At 39.5% G+C, this 22,845-nt stretch overlaps 1 protein-coding gene across 2 annotated transcripts in view; it reads right to left on the bottom strand.

Moving 5' to 3' along the window:
* Pu (GTP cyclohydrolase punch) overlaps window positions 1-22,845 on the bottom strand; it is an 83,741-nt gene that overhangs the window by 24,230 nt on the left and 36,666 nt on the right. For both annotated transcript variants that reach the window (XM_083112035.1, XM_083112034.1), the window contains exon 2: window positions 21,450-21,659. In XM_083112035.1, the coding sequence (XP_082968161.1) occupies window positions 21,450-21,659 (210 nt within the window). The remainder of the gene's footprint in view (window positions 1-21,449; window positions 21,660-22,845) is intronic.

Genomic DNA, 22,845 nt, shown 5'->3' with positions numbered 1-22,845 from the left:
CATTTGTCGTGGTTGCTTTTATTTCACTGCCTCAAGCGGCTGATAAAAAGATCACTGATGCTGCTGTTCACACTAGCCCTCACAATCTACTTTCAGATCACCAGTCTTTTAGAATGTACGTTATTGTTCACGAGCACAGACTTGCCTGATGAAGGGTGCATAACTAGTATTCATAGTGGTGTTCTAGATCATATTTTCGCCGACCTTCGTGGCGGGATAGTTAGCAGTAGCACAGCGAGTTACGATGCCAGGGGTCCCGGGTTTGAATTCCGCCTGGACATTAGTGTTCTTTGCGAGTGTTCTTTCATTTCATCATATCACTCCTTATCGTCGCGGTTGGCCAAAAAGTGGCAGAAAGTTACTTAAAATAACTAGGGCTGAACCGATGCCCGATATTCTTATTGATGTAAATATTTGAAAATTGTAATAAAAGTTCTAAATATTGATGAACATTTTTGTGCAAATATTCTATTTCAATCATATGCATTGATTTATCAAGAATTTTGCATTTTTTGAATATTTTAAAGCATCGGAATATTAAAAGTACATGTAATCACAAAATACAGGTCTTCATGCAAAATAAAAAGAAGTGCAATTTTTCATAATTCCCACGACAATTAGACTCCACGAAGTGTTGCACGACATTTTTGCGGACCCTGTGAAAAGAGAAAGTATGGGCTGGTATCTAAATATATTTCCAACCTATACTTTCCGATAGTTACGTCGGCCTAATCCAATCAATCAATCTATATCATATTTTCCTAAGTGACCAAGTTAATCAATATTCATTCGTTAATCAAAGTTATATTCCTTGCATCAGCATTGATATTATTTCCACGCTTTTAATACTGGAACATGCATTTTGTAAAGGCAGAACAAACTTTGAATAAGAAATAGTTTGACCATGGAGGCGAGTTTGAAAGGGGCAGAAGGCACTTTCTGCGCTCTAAAATTCCTGAAGTATAAAGAATTGTCCATCTTGCTCTTTGGCAACGTTAATGGTCGACTGATGGGCTTACCATACGTCCGGGATTATCAAGGACAGTCCTGGTTTTTAGTGCTGTCCGGGATTGCAAAATGTCTGGGTTTTTCAGAATCTGAACATGAATATAGTTACCGGTATTGAATATTATGACCGGCAAGGATCGATTATACCTTTTCTTTCTTCGAGATATCGACTTCCAAGCGGTTCCGTTTCCGTACTTCCGTGAGCGTCTTGGTGGTCAAGGCAAGCAATTTTTAAGGTGTTTCAAAAGACTGATATTTCATGTGCCAACATTTTTAAAATGGTTGAGTTTGGTTATTTGTTATGTCTTTGCCTGAAACATCGGCTCCAGTTGAGTGTGTGTTTTCAATTATGGGGAATATTTGGTCTGCACAAAGAGGTAGCTTAACTGATAATGCTACCTAGAACAGAGAGGTTTCCTGAATATCAGAAAATGTATTATTCAATTAAACATTTGAAAATTAATTGATCGATTTTAGAAAATAATGTTAATATTTTTTCTTGTTCAATTTATAGTTTAATGTTCCAATAAAATGTTAAGGCTTAAGTAATTTCAATTTATTTTTGTAAAAAAAAAAAAAAAAAACAAATTCAGCAGTAACGAGTTGATCGCGAATATGTCCTGGGTTGGACCCAAAAAAATATGGTAAGCCTATCGATTGGGGGTTAACCCTTTCTTTGCTAGAACATTTGACGCAAGTATCTCAAATGTACTTTCCTCTTTACTATTGAAGACGACGCACCAGCGATAAATCACATTGACTTAGCGGTGGTTCATCACGGAATCAACTCACCTCCGCCAAGAGATTTTCTGTCTCGGCAAACGATTTCCGAGGGACTCCGTGGGCGTACATCAGCACCACTTTTAAGAGATTGGGGTCGGGGGTCGGAGGGATTTTTAAGTGCAGAAGAAATCTCTGGCAGTTCGTTCCAGGCGAAGCGTCGAAGGAGGCTGAACACGAGTTCTCCATCTTCGCCCGCCTTGGCATTGATTTCGCGGCAGTTTGTTCCGAGTCGGCGAGGTTAATGCGGGGCCCTCTTGTAATGCAATCGGGTGCTGGAGAACGTAGCCGCAATCATCCCTGGCGGCAGCGATCAAGTCTCTCCCTTGGTGTCAAGAAGATGGGAGTCCAGGGGAAAAAATCCATTGTGTAATAGAAAAGTTAGAATTTCAAGCACTGGAAACATTACAGCTTATGTTTGCATTGTTTTGTAAGAGATTCAAAACTTTTTAAACAGAATAGTCTGATGCATTAGGAAGCCACATTTGTGTATGAATGTACATAGTTACGCGAGTTTACATATCTAGAAGAATCGAATGAAAACCTTAAAAAGTCCAATAACAGACTGTATACAGCTCAAATTTATATCCGGTAGAGGGAGATCAAATGCATAACAGCCAAAGATGTTATGAATATAAAGCTTCGGAACGAGTCACAACTCTCGAAGCAGCCAATCAACGAAGCGAGCCGCTGACGTCAACTCAACCCTACTCAACTCAACCTATAGCTAAGCACCCTGCTCAGGCTCTTAACGCCCACTAGGCGCGCTAGACAGACTCGCGTAGTCTGCTGGAGATGTTCCGAAAGTAATTCGACTATCAACTGTTATTTACAAAACGACATCAAGGCTGCAACACTAATCAAGTGAGCTTGAAAACACCATTTTGTTATTTTAAAGATTGTGCCTCCTATACACACTTGTACCAGTGAAGAGGAATTGTTTCTTGCTCTCTGTCAACCTAAATCTTACAGAAATTTCTTGGAAAATGAAAATTCAATATCTCTGTGCATGCTTACCACACCAGCAAGTTTACTAATGGAGGAGAAACTTCGACAATGGACTCCGTAGACAGGCAGATGGGTGGAAAGGCTTTCGCATGTCTCATAAGTGACTACACCTGGACCCCAAACACTTAATACAGGCAATAACTCAAAGTTGAAAATATATGTAGATCAGCAAAAGGTCTGTGCTAAAATGCAGTTAACTCGTGCAACCCTATATACAGAAATCTACTAGATAAAGACACCTAAACGTCAACCTCATCTACGCAGTACACCCTTAACATGTTAATACATAGTAATTTACGTAATATACTCAAGATTATATGATTAGGCTATTATTATTATTATTATTTTACTTATAAACTGTTCTGTATGTTTATACTTCTGTAATGAATACGATTTGTGAATAGATTGCATATGTATCCATCGTAATTGAAGTTGTATTGTAATTCTGTAATTTTGTAATTATTATTTATTATCATTATAATTAATATGTGCGCCTTCTGTAATTGGAGGATATACCTCTGTTGAAGGTAATAATAAATAAATAAATAAATAAACTGCATTTTGCAGACTAACGAGGCTCTGGCGCCTGGACCTGAAGCCTGGATAATCCTCTGTGGGACTCTTATGGTCCATGTGTGTGATTGTCTCTTCATAGATTTCATCAACAATCATCCTCGCGATTAGCCAAAGTGGCAGAAAAGCAAAGTAAATAAACTAAATCATTCAAGTACAATAGTCAAATAAAACTGATTGTGACCTTCATGAAAAGTTTTCTAAACACATAATTTGAAGGGATTTTCTAATACTAAAGTGAATTTCTTCTAAGCCGCGGAAAATTTGGGGGGCATTTGAAAGTTTCGGAGGAGCCCGTGCCCCTCGACCCCCCCCATTAACGACGTTCTTTGTATACACGAATTTAATGCCAATTCTTTCATGCAGATGAGACGCTGATACTATTCTGTTTAGTTGCAAGCAACAAGTTGCTCAAAACATTTGAAAGATGTGGCGAAGTTTTGTGCATTTTGAATCTCAAATAGAAATGGTGATAGATCCACTAAATAACTATCTTGAGAGTTTAAACTATTTATACACACTGCAGTTATTTATCAAATCTGCTGTTAGAGAAACTTAAGTGAGCATACATATAAATGCCATAATCTCAACTATACTAGCGGCTTTTGTACCATTTTTTGAAATGTTAACCTCGACTGTAGCATGGAAAAACTTGTGAAATTGAAAAAAAAAAATCCTGCTCTACTAGAGATTCAACCCAATGGTCCCCTTTCGCTAACCATTACACCAGAGGCGTGGCGTGCATGTAGCCGCTGTTACCGCAGGTAACACCAAAATATAAAGAATCGAAGAACCCGTCTTAAAATATTATTACGTACATAAACTGGTAATATTGTCGTAAAGTAAACATTGCAGACTGACATTTTTTCTGACACCGGCAAAAGCGAAGAAGAGGACTGATCCGGTACCCTCCACAGGCAACATGAAGAAAGGGCCCTGAGCCCACGCAAGGAAGACTCTTGGGAAGACTTCGCGTTGCGGCAAAGACTGACCGCGGGAGGAAGAGGCGGGTTTTTGGCATTCCTGTTTAGCCGGCGCAGTTGCCGGTGATAGTTACCGGAAACATACCAGTGTTGCCATATTCAATTGACAGAAAAGAGCTAAGTCGCCTAATCGGGTCTATCTTACTCTGAAGGTGTCCAGTCACACTGGGGAACGATGGCGCAGTGGTAGCGTCGCCGCCTTATAATCAAGGGATTCCGGGTTCGATACCTGGTGGAGGCACAAGTGGTTCGGATCCAACTTTAAATTGTCGCGATTAGCATTACTGTTCATGAAGTGGACTTAAATCGCCAAATCAAAATTTAAAAAAATCAAATCACACTGGGGCAAAAGCAAACTACCAAGTGATATTTTGTAATTACACTAAATATCAGCGATTATGAAAGTCCTCTTTGTCCTTCTTCGACATCATGGGCGAGGAGAGGGATGGGTATGGTCAAGGGGTCCGCTGTCCTTCTAAAAATGTCAACCTAAAATCCTATATTTCACACATATAATTTTATTTCGGTTACAGGAATTTGTGATAATTGTTGATAATACTGATTGAGATTGACATACGTTGTCGCAGGAATGCAATAATTTCGGATTGAAGCAATGTTTTTGAGGTGGTAGATCTGTTTTTGGGTGAAAACAATACTTACAAGCATAATTTCCCGATTGTTATCTTAGCACGCTCTGAAGTGTCAGGTGTCGCAGGTTCGAATCCTCAGCAAGAAATGGTTATTTCAATGTTCGTTATTATTTTACTTACATAATTATAAAAATTAATAATTACATACACAAAGAAATAATAATTTTATTTCAATAATTCACCATGCATCGTCATCGTCACGATTATCATATAAAGCGAAAGCCTTAAAGGTAGCAAAGGACGTAAAATATACGAAATAGTAGTGGTGTCAGAAATGAGATTTCAGTGGATTTAGCGAAACGTGGGAGTAGTTAGGAAACAGATGAAGACTACATCTTGATCTACTCTACATACGTCTTATTTGAAACGAAAAGTTTCGCGATTTGGGCAAATCTGGTTTCAAAAGAACTAAGATGGCAACATTATTAGAACTGGACTTCTTGCAGGTTCCGAAGGAAATATTGGGGAAGGGCCGATGCTGAGAGGGGAGGGGGCAAGGAGGGTGCTTCACGTGTTACAAAAGTAAACAACGGTTTGTGGGAGGGACTGTGCAGTGGGAGTTTTGTGACTGGTGTCTTTCGTCTTTATGTTGTTTTCGGGCATTGTCAATTAATTTATGAAGCTTGCTCCGAGTTCCGAGGTGGCGGGTTCATCCTATCTGGACAGTGCGTGTAATCGTGCGATAGAAGATATTTTGAAGCAATCTTTCGGTTCGTTATTTTGCAGAAAAAATCGAAATTGTGGCGAAAGGGAGGCCAAAGCCTATTTTGAACGATTTAAAAACCAAGTCGACTGCTGGATATGACCGACATTTCAATGTTTCGTGGTATAACAACTATCCGTGGTTATGTGGATGTGTGCAGTTGTCTAAACTCTTTTGTTGGCCATGTACTCTATTTTCGGGTGAAAAAAAAAGTGTCGAATTCAGATGTGGACAACATGGACCATGACCATGACGCACCCAAAAATTCAAATTCAAATGAAAAACTTCTCTTTATGACAGCATCATAGAAGTTTTTTGATTTGACTTGATTGATTTTGCTTCGCTTGTGCCATTTTTGGCTAATTTGCGAAGATGGGGATGAGTGATTATATGATTAAATTGATGAATAGACATCACAAACGCCCATGCCCAAGCTAGGTTTCGAACCCGGGATCCCAGTATCATAACTATTTTCAAAGTCGGATTGATCTGCTCTATAAGTACCCTTCGATGTTTCTGTAAGTATCAAATTACGTATTATTGTGTCAACAACCAATGTTTGCGATTTCACTTCAGTCCTTATGTCAACATTTTTTTTCCTGATTAATAACTTTACCAAAATCTAGTATTGAATTGCATACGTACCAGATTAATATTATATGAACTACTTGGAAGACATTGGGGGGGGGGGCATGAGGTGGGGAGGCGCCCAAGTCTCCCTTAAATGTCCTACTAATAACCGGTAACACTTTTAAAAATTCACGCCACGCCACTGCATTACACCATCACGTACAGCCAACAATAAAGATAATGTTTATTCTGTGCCATGTGTTTTAAAGAATGAAATTCTGTTTTGCAAAGTAGATGTCCTCTGCTTATTGACGTTCTTATTTCAGTTCACGATTATCACATTGTGGAAAATAGACACTGGACATGGACAATTCGCCTTACCTTGAAGTTTAAAGGCATACGTATTTCAACAAGTATCGCTACAAAAAATCTTTTTAACTGTTTTTTTTTTTACAAGGCAGATAAGTTGTTTATGGTACGTGTTAAGGAAGTAGACTATATCCTGTCCCAACGATCTGTGGAGCAAGGTCGCGCATAACGTCAGAGAAGTGGGGAAATCGAATGAGCAGAGCGAAGCAGTACACGCTGCTGAAGGCTGGTAACTGCAGTCGCTTTCCCCCTCCACGCAATACGTTCCCTCTCGCGTGTTCATTGCTGGAGTCGTCTTGCGTCACTCTACTTGAGCAGAGACTTGTTTTAGTTTGTCTGCTCCAGAGGGAGATGGGACAGTGTAGTGATACAGGGAAAACCCGCGTTCAGCTCATGAGGTGGAGGGTCTCAGGCGAGGAAATTTTTTTACCATGTCTCAATATGGAACTGCTCTGAAGCTCAGTCTAAATAATGCACCCATGTGGCAACAAACTCCGAGATCGAGAATACTCGTATATGCGACTTTACATCTCTGTGTGCTTTCATGGTACAGTGCAAGCAATGCACAACATACTAACTTTACCTTACCATGCCTAAGGTGAATGGAGGATATCGCTACTGCTAGAGATAATTATTCTAATTATATAATTATGCAGACAGACTTCTTCACCCGTGTCTGTATAGAGATATCGCTACTGCTAGAGATAATTATTCTAATTATATAATTATGCAGACAGACTTCTTCACCCGTGTCTGTATAGAGATAAAAAGTTTCCTTTCAAGGTTGCAGCGTATTATACGCATAGACCACTGGCTGGCTATGGCTTCATTCCCTTCAGACTAACAGCTGGACTCTGGATTATTGTTTTGGAGTATATTAAAAGGTCTGTTCGCTAAGTCACCAGCAGGTTAAGTTATTCATATTTCTGGCAGATTGACTCAAACGTGGCCCAGGATTTTTGTAGCCCTCGTAGGATCACCACCAATAGGTGACCAAAGGTAGGCTCTAACCCGAACCAAATAAATACGTGATAAATGTTGAGGATCGTTAATGATGGAGCAAGAATCGCACAAAATTCAGGAAGACGCAGTGGATGGAGGGCAGAAAGAAGCAAAAGCAGAGGAAGACAATGAACGAGAGGCTGAAAAGTAATGGAAGATAAAGATGAAGACAAAAACTAAGAATTAGAGAGGAACAGAGGAAGAAAGAAGGGTGGGGAGAAGCCACAGGAAAGCGATGAAAGGAACGTTAGAAATCGGACCCACCAAAGCATAGACCAACTGAAAATGTTTTGTTCTAAACTTGGCTCACGCAAGCAAAATTGTCTGGTGATATTGCTGAGCCCTCCTCTTTAAAGGGTTTTAGGTTAAGTTAGAAACTTTAAACTGGTCTGAAAGAAACTGGACAGGATAACAGTAAGTCCCTAACGACCAAAAAATTGTAATATATATTACTCTATGACATTATGGAATAGTCATTATGAATAGAAACTGCCCAACTGTATGTGAGGGGTGACAGAGCTACTGTGCAAGAAGCACGAAGAACCTATGAATTGCTGTAATATTCCCGAGACCGACGTTCTGGGTTCTATCTCACTACTTTAATTACCGCCACCAACAGAGATAAAACCTCCAATTACAGAAGGCAGATAAACACACTATAAAGTTTATAAACAAAAAATGAACAGACCCAATACAATTAGCATATATACAAACATACAGTGACCAATAATACAAGTAAGCAATTACCTACATAATTACAAATAATCAAATTAACCAATCGGGATCTTTTACTTGTCATGCGCTATTTTTGCATTATCATTACGCATCGCATTACTGGGGACAATTGACTTAACTGCAGTTTGTTGCTCCATCTTTTGTTCATGGAAACTGGTTTCAGATTGTAAACAAGTTCCTACATTAATTAGTGTTCTATCGCCAGGTACCATAAAAACTTGCTCTGCTCTTGGCACTGACCATAGACAATATTCGCAACAGGTCGAGGACCACCTTGATTCCACCAAGCGTATTTGCCCTTGCCCTACAAACGATCAAACACTATACAGATTATGTGCAATACACCTGTTATGCAAAGCGATTTTCCATTTTTTAAAGGTTTGTTGAAAGCAAATGCAAAGGTTTCCTAGTTTGCGAGATTTACTTGAAAACTTGTTACTTTTTATCTAACTAACTCTCTAGCCTTCTTGAATCCGAAGGTTCATGGCTGCAGCAACACAAGCCTTCCATCTGTCCCTATCCTGAGCAAGATCTATATACTCTCTTCCATCCCTACCAATTTCCTTTAGATCCATCTCAACATTATCCCTCCATCTTCGTCTTCCTACTGGTCTCACCATCCGGTTTCCCAACAAGAATCCTGTAAACTCCTCTTTCCTCTCCCATTCGTGCCACATGGCCTGCCCACCTAAGTCTTCTTGATTTAATCATTCTAATAATATCTGGACATTATACAAATTATGTAACCTTCTCCACTCACCTGTCTCCTCGTCCCTTTTAGGCCCAAATATTTTCCTAAGGATCTTATTTTCAAATACTCAATTTATGCTCCTCTTTCAATGTAAGGGACCAAGTTTCGCATCCATATAATATTACAGGCAAAATCACCGTTTTGTATATTTTAACCTTTAGTTTCTTAGATATTAAACGAGAAGACAAAACTATGAAGAGAGAAGTAACATGCATTTCCTGAATTAAGCCTGCTTTTTGTTTCCTCTAATATTTTCATTTGTTAGTATTACTCCTAAGTACTTGAATTTGGAAACTGGTTCAAAAGTGTTATCAATAATTAGATTTTGATTATTACCTAACACTGTTTCGGCCTGTAAGCATATATTTAGTTTTCTTTGCTAACTTTCAAACCTCTCTCTTTAGTTGCTTTGAAAAATATTTTAGCATTATTCTTAATTGTATTTACATCATCTCCCAGTAAGCCTATTTTTTATCGGTCAAAATATTATCTCACATCTACACATTAGAAACAACATTGTAGTTTCTAAGAACGAAGTCACTTGTTCAAAGAACCTCCAATATTGACCAGTTGTTTTTTTTTCTGAAGAAAGCATTTCGCTCTATTTTCCTACAGGTATCATTGAAAATGTCTTCAGCAGTTGAACTGAACACTTATGAATGAGGTACCTAAGGTTTAAATTTTGCTTCGCGTGGTGTTTTTTAAGGTACAGTGGTTCCCCACATTTCAGGTCTAGGCGAACCTGTACATCTATATAACTGAATTGTCGTTGAAAAACAACCAGGAGATTTCAAGTAGATGCACTCTGTTGCAATAGTTTCAATTAATATCCAATTAGAATACTTTGTACAGTGCGTTCGTTTTGGCTCTGGGCCGAGATAGCGCGTGAATGACGCACATGCCGGCATTTTCGTCCCGTAACGTCTCGCTTATTTACGCTCATATCTTTAGCATGTAGACAATTACATTTATATTGCATAACGAGTACTGACCTGTGTTACAGTATAAGAGTTGTTCAAAGTTGTTCACTCGCAAACACAAGCAAACGCTTTGTCTTAATACGTGTAAATGATAGGGACGAAGGATTGATTGATTGATTTGCTATATTTTACTTCGCTTTTCTGCCACTTTTGGCTAATCGCGAAGATGAGGATATGATGAAATTGATGAAAGAACACTCGCAAAGAACACCAATGCCCAGTCCGGGATTCGAATCCGGTAACGAAGGACTGAAAATGTCTCAATGAGAAGATTTGCTGCAAAGAACATCTTGACAGTTTTCATGGTAGGGCCTCCCCGATGGCGTAGAGGTAACGTCATTGACTTTAATCAAGGGGTCCCGGCTAGATACACACACACTGGTTGGAATCCCACTGTAGATCCAGTCCAGAGCAGCCTATCTGTGCATAAAGTGGACGAACTCTTATTTTCCTGCAATAATTAACGTTCTGAAGTCTGGTATTGGTAATGTTAGGTAGATTGTGACAACATGCATTGAATCCAGGAAACTGGATCTGCTAGATAAGCCGAAGTGACTACGACTTCACAATGAAATACTTTGAAGGATACAAAGTTCAATGTATTATTTTGACTTACTTACAAGGGGGGAAAGCCAGAGGTAAGGGAGATTATATTGATTCAGAACCGTCAAAAGCCTTTAAACTCAATCTAATTTTCCTGCTAGGCACATTTAGAATTGTTAAATGAACACCCGCATCCGACTCCCGTCGCGTAGAGTCCTTTCTGGGCCGATTATCACGGCTTAATGATCTTAAAATGACTTTTCCGAATCCAGAACAATCTCTTCCACGTCCAGAACGGCTGACTTCCTCTCTTTGCAAGAAGTCTTAAGTTCTTCAAAGAGCCGGAGGTTGGACGGATCGATCCTCTCCCAAAGTGGCGGTCTTTCTCCACCATTGTAGTTGGCCTCTCTGCCGAAACCTCTCAAGCGACTCTCGGCGCTATTTCCTGAGCATCCACGATTCAGGCCACTTGTTGCTGAGCCCCGAAGGTCTCTGGCGTGCCTCGTCTGGGATGGAGTGCAGCTTCTATGGTGTTAAGACCGATCACATATGCGGATGACATGCTCACGCTAGAACACACTGATGCTTCCCTAGAGGGGCGGGTTTGACTATGCTTGTCGAGGCTGAAGTAATGTAGATGGGATTAAGGCATAAACCGTGGATTCAGAACGACTGCCTTTTGGGGGAGGGTTTCGCATTAGTACTAATTACTAACTTTTGCTTTAAGCAGTGTTAGAAGTGGAAATTCGTACACTGTCGCGGGAATCTGTGGAGCAGGCGAACGAAACCTTGTCCTCCGCGCAAGTAGTGACTCCTGTGTTTCTCATCCGACGAGGCCGTGAAAGGTTCTCCTGAAGTTCGCGACTTGCAGCCCGAGCTGGCAACCACCTGGAAAGATGGCCTTTCGTTCGGTATTCATCAGCGATAAGACTAAATTCGTTCTCGCTGGCGAGAAATCAAAGCCTCAGAGGGGGCTGTCACCCGTTAAGCCTCCAAACCTTTATTTTTTATTCAATTTATATTTGTATGTTCAATCTAAACCATTAAGCTTACATGAAATCCTTTTCATAAAACAGTTTTCGAGTTGGGACCGGATGGGTGAAGCGATTTGCAGCTAGAGTTGGCAACCATTAACATTACTTATATTCAACTGCTTAATTGGGATTTTTCGGTGCCCGAAATGGAATATGCCAATGAAAATCAGCACTTAAAATAATTTAATGCTATTGGCCAGAGGAAACTAAAAAGATTCCATTAGATCCAGTTGTTAACTAATTTAAACTAGTTTTTATATTTGTCAACAACCTTCGACATTATCGAAGTAATACTCTCGATTATTTCGAAATTTATTTATTTAATCAGCGTATAAAATTAAACAAATTAGAAAGGTATTTACGAGTAAAATTGTTCAGGTTGGGACATCGACCTTTAATAAACCAATTTACCGGGCCCCGGGCTCATTCGAGAGTGAGTTACTTGGGCGATTTCCAAAATAACAGAAGAGACCCTTGAAAACAAAAGATGTTGCCTTAACGTCCGTAATATTAGATGTAGAACAATGTGTGTCCAACTTCGGGCTTGAAGGGGTCATGGAATTCAATGATGTGTGTCAGTCTAGAGTATTTGTTCATTCCAGATGAAAATCTCGAGGAAGGAATCCACTCTCAAAAATCACCCTGCTTATAATTTATGTTATTTGCAGAACCACTAACTATTTTTCCAACGAGCCACTGCTTCGCACGAAATAAAGTTAGTTTCTTATCTGGCTATCTTGGGCCAGGACTAGTGTAACCACATTGGCTACATTTAGGTAGACTTCTAGCATTCACAATACCCAGCAGGACCTTAAATTTAACGGATGTTAGAATTTTGAGGGTCTAATTGTTTAGTAATCGCTTGCCCGATTTTCCATCGTTCAGGGCATTTATCTTCACATTGTCAGTGGATAACTCTAGAACTCTAGCGTTACTCGAACTCTAGGCATGCTAGAAACTTTATTACACAATTTAACTCCACCAGTCGACGATTTTTGTTAACAGGTGGACCTTCTCTCTTGATGAGACTAGGAGGCAATGATAATTGCTCACCGAAGATTATGTGGTTTTACAATCTTGTAAAAAAAAAAATGCTCCATTCTTTTTTATTACGTCAGATATTATTGGATTGCACCATTTCAATTGTCTTCGACTGGTAATTACACATCTTGGAGGACAACAATGACAAACAAATGAAGAGAAGATCAAATGATAGGCTAACACTGGATGAGTTTTGAGAAGATCCACGGATAGTTATTGGTATATCATACCTATTATGCGAAGCGAGTTTGTAATGAATCTGATTACTTTACACTATTTCAGGTAAAGCTATAATCAAGTATTGCATATCGAGTAAACTTGCAGTGTGGTATTTTTGAAAAAACCAGTGAAGGGAAAATTCCAATAGACCGAGGCGACACGACATGATGCACGCATTTAAGAAAACAGCCCAGTCGATGCGACACGTGCAGCTTTTTTCACTTCGGTTCGAAAAGTTGCATGTATTTCTGAAGGTGTGTTTCTAGAAGAGACTTGTCCATGGACGTCTGCAAGATTTTTTTCAGGGAGGGGCAAGCAAGGTAATTTTTTTTCCCAAGGGGGCAAAGGAGGCATATTTGCCCCCATAATAGTGATGCTCTCAAAAATCACTGTTTCAGTCTGAAATTATTGTGTCCCTTTAACACACTTATAATTGCCATTTGGCTACATCAAATTTACTGCATCGTAGTTATGTCAACTATTCGCTAGATGGCAGTTCTATGGCTTCATTTTATTCTCTGAAATATGAGTTTGCCGTTTGAAGCACTAGATGTTATGAATTTAACTTAAAGGCTCATTAATGTTAAATAATGTACTATGACCGCGTTAGTCAAGGTCGTGGTCTTTTTATGTATTATTTAGTAATTTTTATGTACAATAAAATGACTTTCTTTCGTAAAAAATACATAAAAATGTGGTGTCATCGCGTGATTTGTAGTTGTGAGAGTTTGTTGAACATTGTAGTTTTATCTAACTGTGTGTGGGGTATGGTCCAGGACAATAGAGCAAAGTAGAGCAAAGTGTTACAATACAAGGGGCTGCTGTTAAGTATTGAGCCTTACCCCGAAAAAAATGAGCTAGGAGGCTGAAATTTGCAGGGTGTACTGGTCAATTCTTCTATATGTAATGCTGCAAAAATTTACTTTCTATGATTTTAACTTCCCTTTGTTTTTCAGGTCCAAAGTGAAAATGGCAGCACCTCCAGAAAAGCTCTCCAAGGGCGTCATCATGTTGTAAATTGTTGTCCCTTTAGGTGTTTTTTCAGATGGGGGAACAGATCGTTATATGGGGCCAGGTCAGCGAATAGCGAGGTCTGTGTCGCCATTGTTTCACCTGCAGTGTGTGGCATTGTCATGCAACAGAATGACGTCTTTGGAGAGCTTTTCTGGAGGTGCTACCACTTTCAATTTGGACATGAAAAACAAAGGGGAAGTTAAAATCATAGAATGTCTATTTTTGAAGCATTACATATAGAAGAATTGACGAGTACACTCAGCAAATTTCAGTCTCCTAGCTCAATTTTTTGCTGGGTAAGGCTCAAAACTTCTCAGCAGCCCCTCGTATAAGCTTTGTGGATGATGGCGGAACTGTGAGGCCATTGACAAAGCATTATACTAGAAATCCCCAGTGGTAGCGAATTTGATCTTGATTTTGATGACAGTGACGTGGACACAACCTTTAATCCGAAATGTATAGGGTTGGGCACAAAAAAACTGGACAGTCATCTTGTCAGACATTCACAAACTATTATTTCATCTGCCGGCCCCCGTGGCGGAGTGGTTAGTACATCACGCTACGACGCATGGGGTCCCGGGTTTGAATCTTGGCGTAAGCATGGATGTTTGTGAATGCCCATTCATCAATTTCATCATATCACTCATCCCTATCTTCGCAAATTAGCGAAAAGTGGCACAAGAAGCGAAGTAAAATAAAGCAAAGCAATCAATATTTTATTTCATCTACAATCGCCCATTCCACTACTTTCCCCATATGGTCATGTCATTATTCCCCCGTGCAGATTAACAGCGTTTAGGAGAAAGTTTTGTTTCAGACCAAGTGATATGAGGCGGGCCAGTTTTCCGTGGACAACCCTGTATAATGTTGCAATTTGTATTTTATAATAATTATAAAGTAACTCAATGCATGATGTTGCCATTTGTCACATGAAAATTGTGAATAAAATTAATATTTTTCACTATTTTTCGAATAAAACTTCATTTGTATATGTTTTATGTTGAAATTTGTATATTCTAAGAAGAAAAAATAATCACAACTCAATGCATGATGTTGCCATTTGTCACATTTATGAAAATTGTTCATAAAAATAATATTTTTCACTTGTTATTTTTTAAACATTTTTTCATGTGTGTATGTAATGTCTAGAGAACAGAATATTTTTTTTTTTCATTTCATCAAAAAAAATCAGAATTGATTAACAAATAACTGACAAATGAAATTACGTGTGAAATATATATAAGTTTTAGGTCTACATTCATTTTCGGGGGGGGGAGGGTACGTGCCCCCTCTCTTCCAGAGGTCCATGCACGTGTCTTTTGTCGCTTCGGTCTGAAAGCTGCCTTACATGAAAATTTTATGCTAGTATTGCGGATGATATAGTTTCAAGGATACTTTATATCAACTTATCGCTTTTCTTCCACTTTTGGCGAAGATTAGGACGAGTGATTAAATTGATTAAGAGACAAAGAACACCCATGCCGGGAATCTAACCCGAGACCCCTGCATCGTACCATTCCGCCCCGGAGGTCGGCGGCAATTGATCAATTTCTCTATGGTAAGAGCCCTTTTAGTTTGGACACTGTTCGGTCGATATCAGGAGTTAACAATGGCTTCTCCGTGATTCAGAGCTTGGCAGAGAATTCTTTTGGGAATCGGTGAACCCGAAGAAATGCGGGGGAGGGGGTGGGGGAAGCCATCCATTAGTCAGCGGCCGAGGAGATGAAGCGAGCAGAGAAGTGGAGAGATGGAGAAATGGAAGACGCGGTAATGGAATTTGTTAGAAACGTAAGGAGATATTAATACGAATTGGTCCAAGATTGCACGCTCCCAAGTGTACGCTCTAAGTACCTTATTCGCAGTTCAATAAAGCAAATCGAGAAAAGTTTCATTAATTTCTGTGGGAGATAAATGAAGATATGAGGTGTTCCTGTCTGTGGGGCGTCTGACTATCACGTTGGAGACCCGGGTTCGATGATCAGGTGCGATTTTTTTTTCCGAAAAAAATTCCTGCGTGAAGCATTCTTCTGGTTCATCCGGCCTCTTACGTCAGGTAACCCTGGAGGGTGAGGACGATCGAAGCATGGTGCTGATCACATCATTCTGGCGGAGAATGTGTGGCTACGTGCTATGTACCTTTTTACTCTACCTGTTCAAAACGCACCTATACGAGAATATAAGGTAAAGTAACAAAAGTTCCCCGTACACATTCTACCGTGCCATGAAGAGACACAGGGGCACATTCTCTATCCCGGCCACCTTTAAACCCCAAGGTTGCCCCCAGGTACATATTTCAGGCTCTTTATGTAAGACCAAGGCCGGAAAAATTCAGATCACTCGCCTCGGGAATCGAACCCGGGCCCCTCGCCTGGCAGTCACGTCCAACAGACTAGACCATCGCGGCCCAGTATCTTTCAATTAATAAGTCCGTAGCATACACTCATTACTCTGCACGTCATATTTTAAGGGCGATGGATTGAAGAAAACCCATAAAATCTTATCTTCAACTCACGTTAAGATAAATGAAGAATACTAGTGATCACGTACATGATGAAATACCTTCTTAGATTCCTCTATTCATTCTACATTCATCCACATCTCCGCGATTAGTCAAAGGTGGCAGAATAGCCAAGTAAAATAAACCAAATCAATCAAAGGGTCTAAAAGTTTGATGACACCTAAGGATTATTTCTGTCAAATTGTGACACTATGTAGACCAATGTAATCCCTACAACCCAGAAGTGTCCGTGTGTCTACATCAATTTGATATTCATTATAGTTGCGGTATCACTGACCCATATAATTCCCACACAGGTTAGAGGAAGTGAAAAATCGAATGAAAAGCATTGTCTAGGTTCTTTGAGGTGGTAGAGCAATTGCATAGTATGCCATACCCGGACCAGTCCAGGTTCAGTCTGTAATTTTGCAGAAACTTCCAAGTGTTATTTATGTACATTCTGTTCCGCTATCGTACCATTGAGAACAGAACTTATTAATTCTAGCAGGAAGATGCAGAACACCAACCTCGCGGATGTCAGATGAACCATGCTCAATTCTTTGTGCTATAAGAGATTAGCAGCGTCATACAGTGACGCAGAATTCGAAAACTGTTTGATGTTCCTACATAAATGACGTCAGATGCTAATGTAACCTTGTCTGCAAAGTAACTTGCAATTCTGAAGGTCACTACCAAGATGGAATTTAGACCATATTGCATCAGAATATTGGTCAGATAATACTCTGAACACTTGCCTGATCTCTGTACAGGTAAATTTATTTTTCCTTCGCCTATGGCGTTGTCAAGCAAGTCCTTAAAATGTAACTGTCTTAAAGTTACTTTACATTAGCTTCATTGTTGACATATCCATGAGCCGTGCGTCTTGACCATATATTAGAATGGAAATAATTGAATGTTAAATTGACTAAACATTGTATGTAGTACTACCACTTTAAACCGGGTCGAATCCAAAGACTAGCACCTTCAAAACTCTGGAAAGCTCTTCAAGATTCAGCTATTCTAGTGCCATAGCCTCCTGCACATGCGCAGATGACCAAAGATTTCAATGGGACGTCACGCACTAGTGTCCTCAAATGTACCCCAGAAATGATATCAGGGTTTTGCTAAGTAAGTTTCCTGTTACTTGTTTTGAGTAATGTCAGTAAGCCTGCGTCTACATAGTGTTGCCAGGGCAACTGAATAACTACAGGGATTTAATCAGAATTTTCCATCGGATTGAAGGAAGGGAGAGGGGTGCAAGTATACATTCAGACTAAAAATGACCATGAGTTTGGCCTTTGTGCATAATTTTAGGAGGATGTTTAAATTTTGAAGGGAATTTCTCTTGAACAAAAAAACTTCGAGCTGACCAGTCTAGGTGAAGCTGAAGAAAAAAATTGACCTTAGACTACTTTAAGATGGTTTCAGATTCATTGCTTCATAGAATTTCAACCGGGAACTTAACTGACCTTGATTACTAGTCAGTCCTACTGTTGATATACGAGAGATCCCAGCGTGTGTCGATAGTAATTTTCTCAATGTTTAAACACTGAAACACCATTTATGAACAAGTTTCTTTATTACTCACTTGCTCATTAAGTTTAAAATATCTGCGAGTTTTATGAGAAAAAAACAACTAGTTTTAACCAATGTGCGAATTAACAGGGGGGGGGGATGCCTTAAAATTTATCCCCAGCAAAATAAATTATTTTTATCACTGCCAGGGAAGTTTTTATTCCCTTCAAAGAAAATTAGAATTAAACTATACATTTTCTTAACTAAGTAACGAACACAATTGAAAAGTCATTCGTGTCCATTAATGGTCCAGTCAAAGATTTATTTCCCTGCCGAAAAGTATACAGCCTTGTGGATTAAAGGAGGATACCATTCTGAAACTGATAAACGTCACTGAGCCGAGACAATCGAGTTCATTGCACAAGTTTCATGTCTGAATATTTTACATGTATTAAAGTGTTCACAAGAAACTTAAGTAGGTTGGATGGATATTCAAGTTTGAACTTGGTAATACGAAAAAACTAGGTCAAGTTTTCGATGTTACTACTTCGATAACTTTTTGTGTAAGAGTTTTCTTAAGAATGTAATTATTGTTAAGTGTTTCTAAATTACGTATAAATGTTATAAGATTTTATGACCTACGTTATGACCAATGATCTAATCTACTTAGAACTGCAAGGCAATAATTTAGTTTACTAACTGCTAACTTATATAAATTTGCATACCCAGGGAAAACAAACTACCTCTCGAAATGAAATCACACGCCACTTAATTGGCCTCCCCCAACTTAAGCAAAAAAAACTTAATTCGTGGATTTACCCTTGACGTAAAGTACTTAAAATTTCAAGGTACTAAACGTGCCGCCATACTAATTTCCGATCGTTTTTAGATCAACATTCCTGCACATTGCTCTTTCTTCCAAGGCAATCGTGAGTTTCATTATGCATTTGGGTATGCTAATCATAAGACACTCCCTGGATAACTACACCTAACCTATTATTGTTATTTGCACATTCACATACAGATTCCAAAGCACTTGAAACGCGTATCTCAAGGCCCCCTATACTGAAGTGCATTGCGAAACTAATATCGAACAGAGTAAGTTGATATTAAGCTCATTTTTTTTATTTCAATTCAGAATTGACGGGAAATTGTGTCGATGTTGACGAGTGCCAGTTCGAGATATAGAAAGGTTCCCTTCGGCGACGCTTTTTCAAGAAAGGCAGGAATTGGGTTAAACATAAGACGCACATATGGACAGATATGACCGCAAAAACAGAGCCAAGGCAATAGAAAGGGAAAGTCATTCGAGTGCTCTGAGCGAAGACTTGTTTCTGTAAGAGTAGAGGACAATGGGCAAGAGGCATATTTGCCCTATCTTTCCCCATTACAGTGCTATTTAGGTCCGCAGCTCCACTGATGTTCTATAAATTCGATTCTGTCATGCAGAATGGATAGATTTGCTTTTTCTTGCTTCGCTTTTGTGCCACTTTTGGCTAATTGCGAAGATTGAGATGAGCGATATGATTTAATTTATGAATGGATGTTCACAAGCATCGATGCCCTGGCCGGGATTCGAAACCGGGACCTTTGTCGTCGTAGCGCGATGTGGCAGAATGGATCGAGTTAGAGGTGAAGATGTTAACCGATTGAAATTATTTACTTCGCTTTTCTGCCTCTTTTGGCTAATCGCGAAGATAAAATTGACAATAGCAGAATCAGAAACACACAAGACAGCCACACAATGTCCTAGAGAGGATTATACTAGCCAGAGCTTCGCTTGTCACCACAATGCAGGTGTACTACAATGGAAGTGATGTTTACATTTGGGTCTCTTACCCCTGTTTTGGGATGGTTCAAGTCAGGTGGAGAGGGAGTCCTCCTCACCCCCCTTCAAATCGTAACCTATATTAAAATGAATACATTTATATTTGTTCGCAATTTTCGTATTACAAACTTCTGATTTTTAGTTCCATTAAATTCCAAATTAGCCAAGAATGAGGTTCAGAGCTCTATATATTTTGGAATTGTTGTCTGTTCTAAAAAACATGTTTTTTTTAAATAGCCATGAATTCTAAAAATATAGAGAAATGAACATTATTTATCCACACTATATACATATGAGAGAGGGAGGAGGTTGAATTTTGTAACCCCCATAGAAAAAAGTTCCTGCGCCACTGCGCCTGCATATGTCTGCACGTATGGAAGAAACACGTTCCATTGAAAACCAATGTTCTGTAAAGAACTAAATACTTCAACTAACCATATTTTGTACGAGAGTGATGTTTATAATAATACTTTTTTGGGGGGATGTTAACTTGCACCAGGAACCCCCTTTGTTCCACCTCATAGTATTATCTTCGCAAGTGTTAGCTTATAACTTGCAAACTCTCAAAATACTTGTTTTCAGCTTTCACCTTGGAGCGAAAATAAATCTAAATACCGTACTAAACTCACCACTAACTTCCCACTGTGCTTTTTGGTGGTTATCTAAATTTAATCAATGCATTACTCAGAGCAAAAAAAAAAAATCCATATCCTTGATCCCTTCGAGTGAAACAATAAGTTCACTTCGGGATTAACTTCCGCCATATTACATCACATCCGGTAACTTTGTAAACAGCTTTTGCAAGCGAGTGAACTTAATTGATCGTTAAGGGTAAACAAACCCACGATGGTGCCTTAATCCAAATATTCGAGATTGGATATCTTATCTGGTCTCTATCATTTAAGTGATGCTGTATTCTCAAATAAGAGTGGTTAATAGCTTAAAATTACTTCTTAAAACATGGCAGAAGTACTACTGAAATTACATTGCTTAGATTTGTATATCGCCTCCCCGATGGCGTAGTGGTTACGTCATCGTCTTGTAATCAAGGTATCCTGGGTTCGATACCCACTGGAGGCACAGCGGTTCGGGTCCCACTTAAACTGAAGATCCAGCCCCGATTAGGCTATCTCTGCATAAAGTGGACTAAAACAAAAGCTCAGTTTTGCCTATCGTCAGGAACTAAGAGGTAAAGCTCCGCGTGTACGTTATATCTACTGTGGCCCGCTTTCTAATGGGCCAACACCGGACTGTTTGCCAAATGAAGAATCAGGAAACTTCTGAATGTACCCTAAAAGCAATTTTTTTTCACATACCTTCAAAATTATTGGATATACTAAATGGCTCTAATAACAGTATCGGATTACGCTTATATAGCGTGTGATTTACCACGCAACTGATATCTCGCTGTTCCGGGTAAGTCTACGCAAGGTCTACCGCGGTAGCCCAGCATAAGCTCTCGGCGGTTGCATAGGGAATCATCCCCCCAATATGCAGATGGCGTTTGATTCACCTCGCAACCGAGAGCTCGCAACTCCAGGTCAAGTCTCCGCAAGCTCTGCCGCGAACGCAAAGCACAAGGTCATAGCTGTTGCACGGGGAATCAAACGTGCGTTGAGAGAATAATAAATACATGTGCGACTTACCTTCCAAACTCTGATCGTAGCCTTTGGTGAAGAAAAGCATAGCCTTCGCTGCTCGCTCGGGTGTCTTCAGGAGACCCTGTCGGTCGGGGTTCTCGCCCAGGCTGCTGAGGACGAGGCGGTAGGCTCTAGACATTTCGGGAAGGAGAGCCTCTCGAGTCGGGGGCTTGTGGTCCAGCTCCAGGTCATGATGAAATATGCATTTCTCGTGACCTGGCAAAAAAGAAAGGAACCATTTAGGAAACTTCCACTTCAAAATCTTGAAATTACATCAACATTAACAGGACTTTTTTTTCTTGCCTAATTTTCCTATGTTATGATGATACTCTCCTTATTTTCTCAATTTCCTTACAGAAATTTCCCATTTTTCAAAAATTCATATGAACAGTTTTATAAATACTAAGTATCATTCGAAGCTTTTAAAGCCACTCACACGCTGCTAAGTTACGCCTGCATTATTTCTTGAGCTTGCGAGATACGCCCTTTAATGGACATACAAGCACACTATAATACTACATTGCAAATAAAATATACAGACAGACAGTTTCGTTAATTCTTTGGTCAATGCAGTTTTTTTTACTGCAACCTCCCCAAGTATTTAGATCTTGCGTAGAGTAGAATCCACTTCATCTCACCAGCTGAATGAATGAATTAAAATTATTGTGTGCTTCGGCATATATGGCCATTTTGCAGCCCTCAATGTATGCGGGGAAATAGCCCCTTAACAAAAATTCTTACTTAAAAAGCCCCTTGGGAAAAGTTAAAAGTGCAAGGTTCTAAGGGGACCTGTACAGGACAAGCACAACACATTAAAAATTTAAATCTAGGTATACATTGGACGATTATCGCCCACTGGACGCCAATTCTGATAGTCGCCAAATCATCCGGCCACAACGACTATGATCGTGCGGTAGAATCGACAGATTGTGCGCGTCCACGTAGCAAAACGTTTTAACCGATGCAGATTCCAGATTTCAAACTCCGCTGGTGGTACGTATCGGAATAAACGATGGATCTGCTTACTGCTGGTGGTGTTGCGGCTGCATTCATTGTTATAAGTAAAAAAAAAAAAGCAAAGGAAAAAAACTTTTGTGGAAAAAGAGACCAGTTTAAAAACTGGGAAAAAACAGCGATCAGTTTGTTGGTCGAACTCTTGCTAATCGATAGAAGTTCGTTCAAAAACTTCGTGCGAATGTAGAAATCTGATTTGAGGAGCTACTTAGTTTGGTGGCTCCCAAAATTACCAAACGTGCTTCAATGTTCAATTGTTTTATTTATTGTGAAAAACCCGATTTCGTATTGTTGGTTCCTCAAAGATAACACGGAGTGTACCTGACCTATCTTAGCAAATAACATATAGCAAGCCTCGTATAAAGTACCGCTCAGAATCTTTGATATT

The sequence above is a fragment of the Lepisma saccharinum genome, chromosome 25 (assembly GCF_977018435.1).
Source record: "Lepisma saccharinum chromosome 25, izLepSacc3.1, whole genome shotgun sequence".
Taxonomy (NCBI): domain Eukaryota; kingdom Metazoa; phylum Arthropoda; class Insecta; order Zygentoma; family Lepismatidae; genus Lepisma; species Lepisma saccharinum.
The sequence above is the reverse complement of the archived record's forward strand: the minus strand, read 5'-3'. Positions and strand labels throughout refer to the sequence as shown.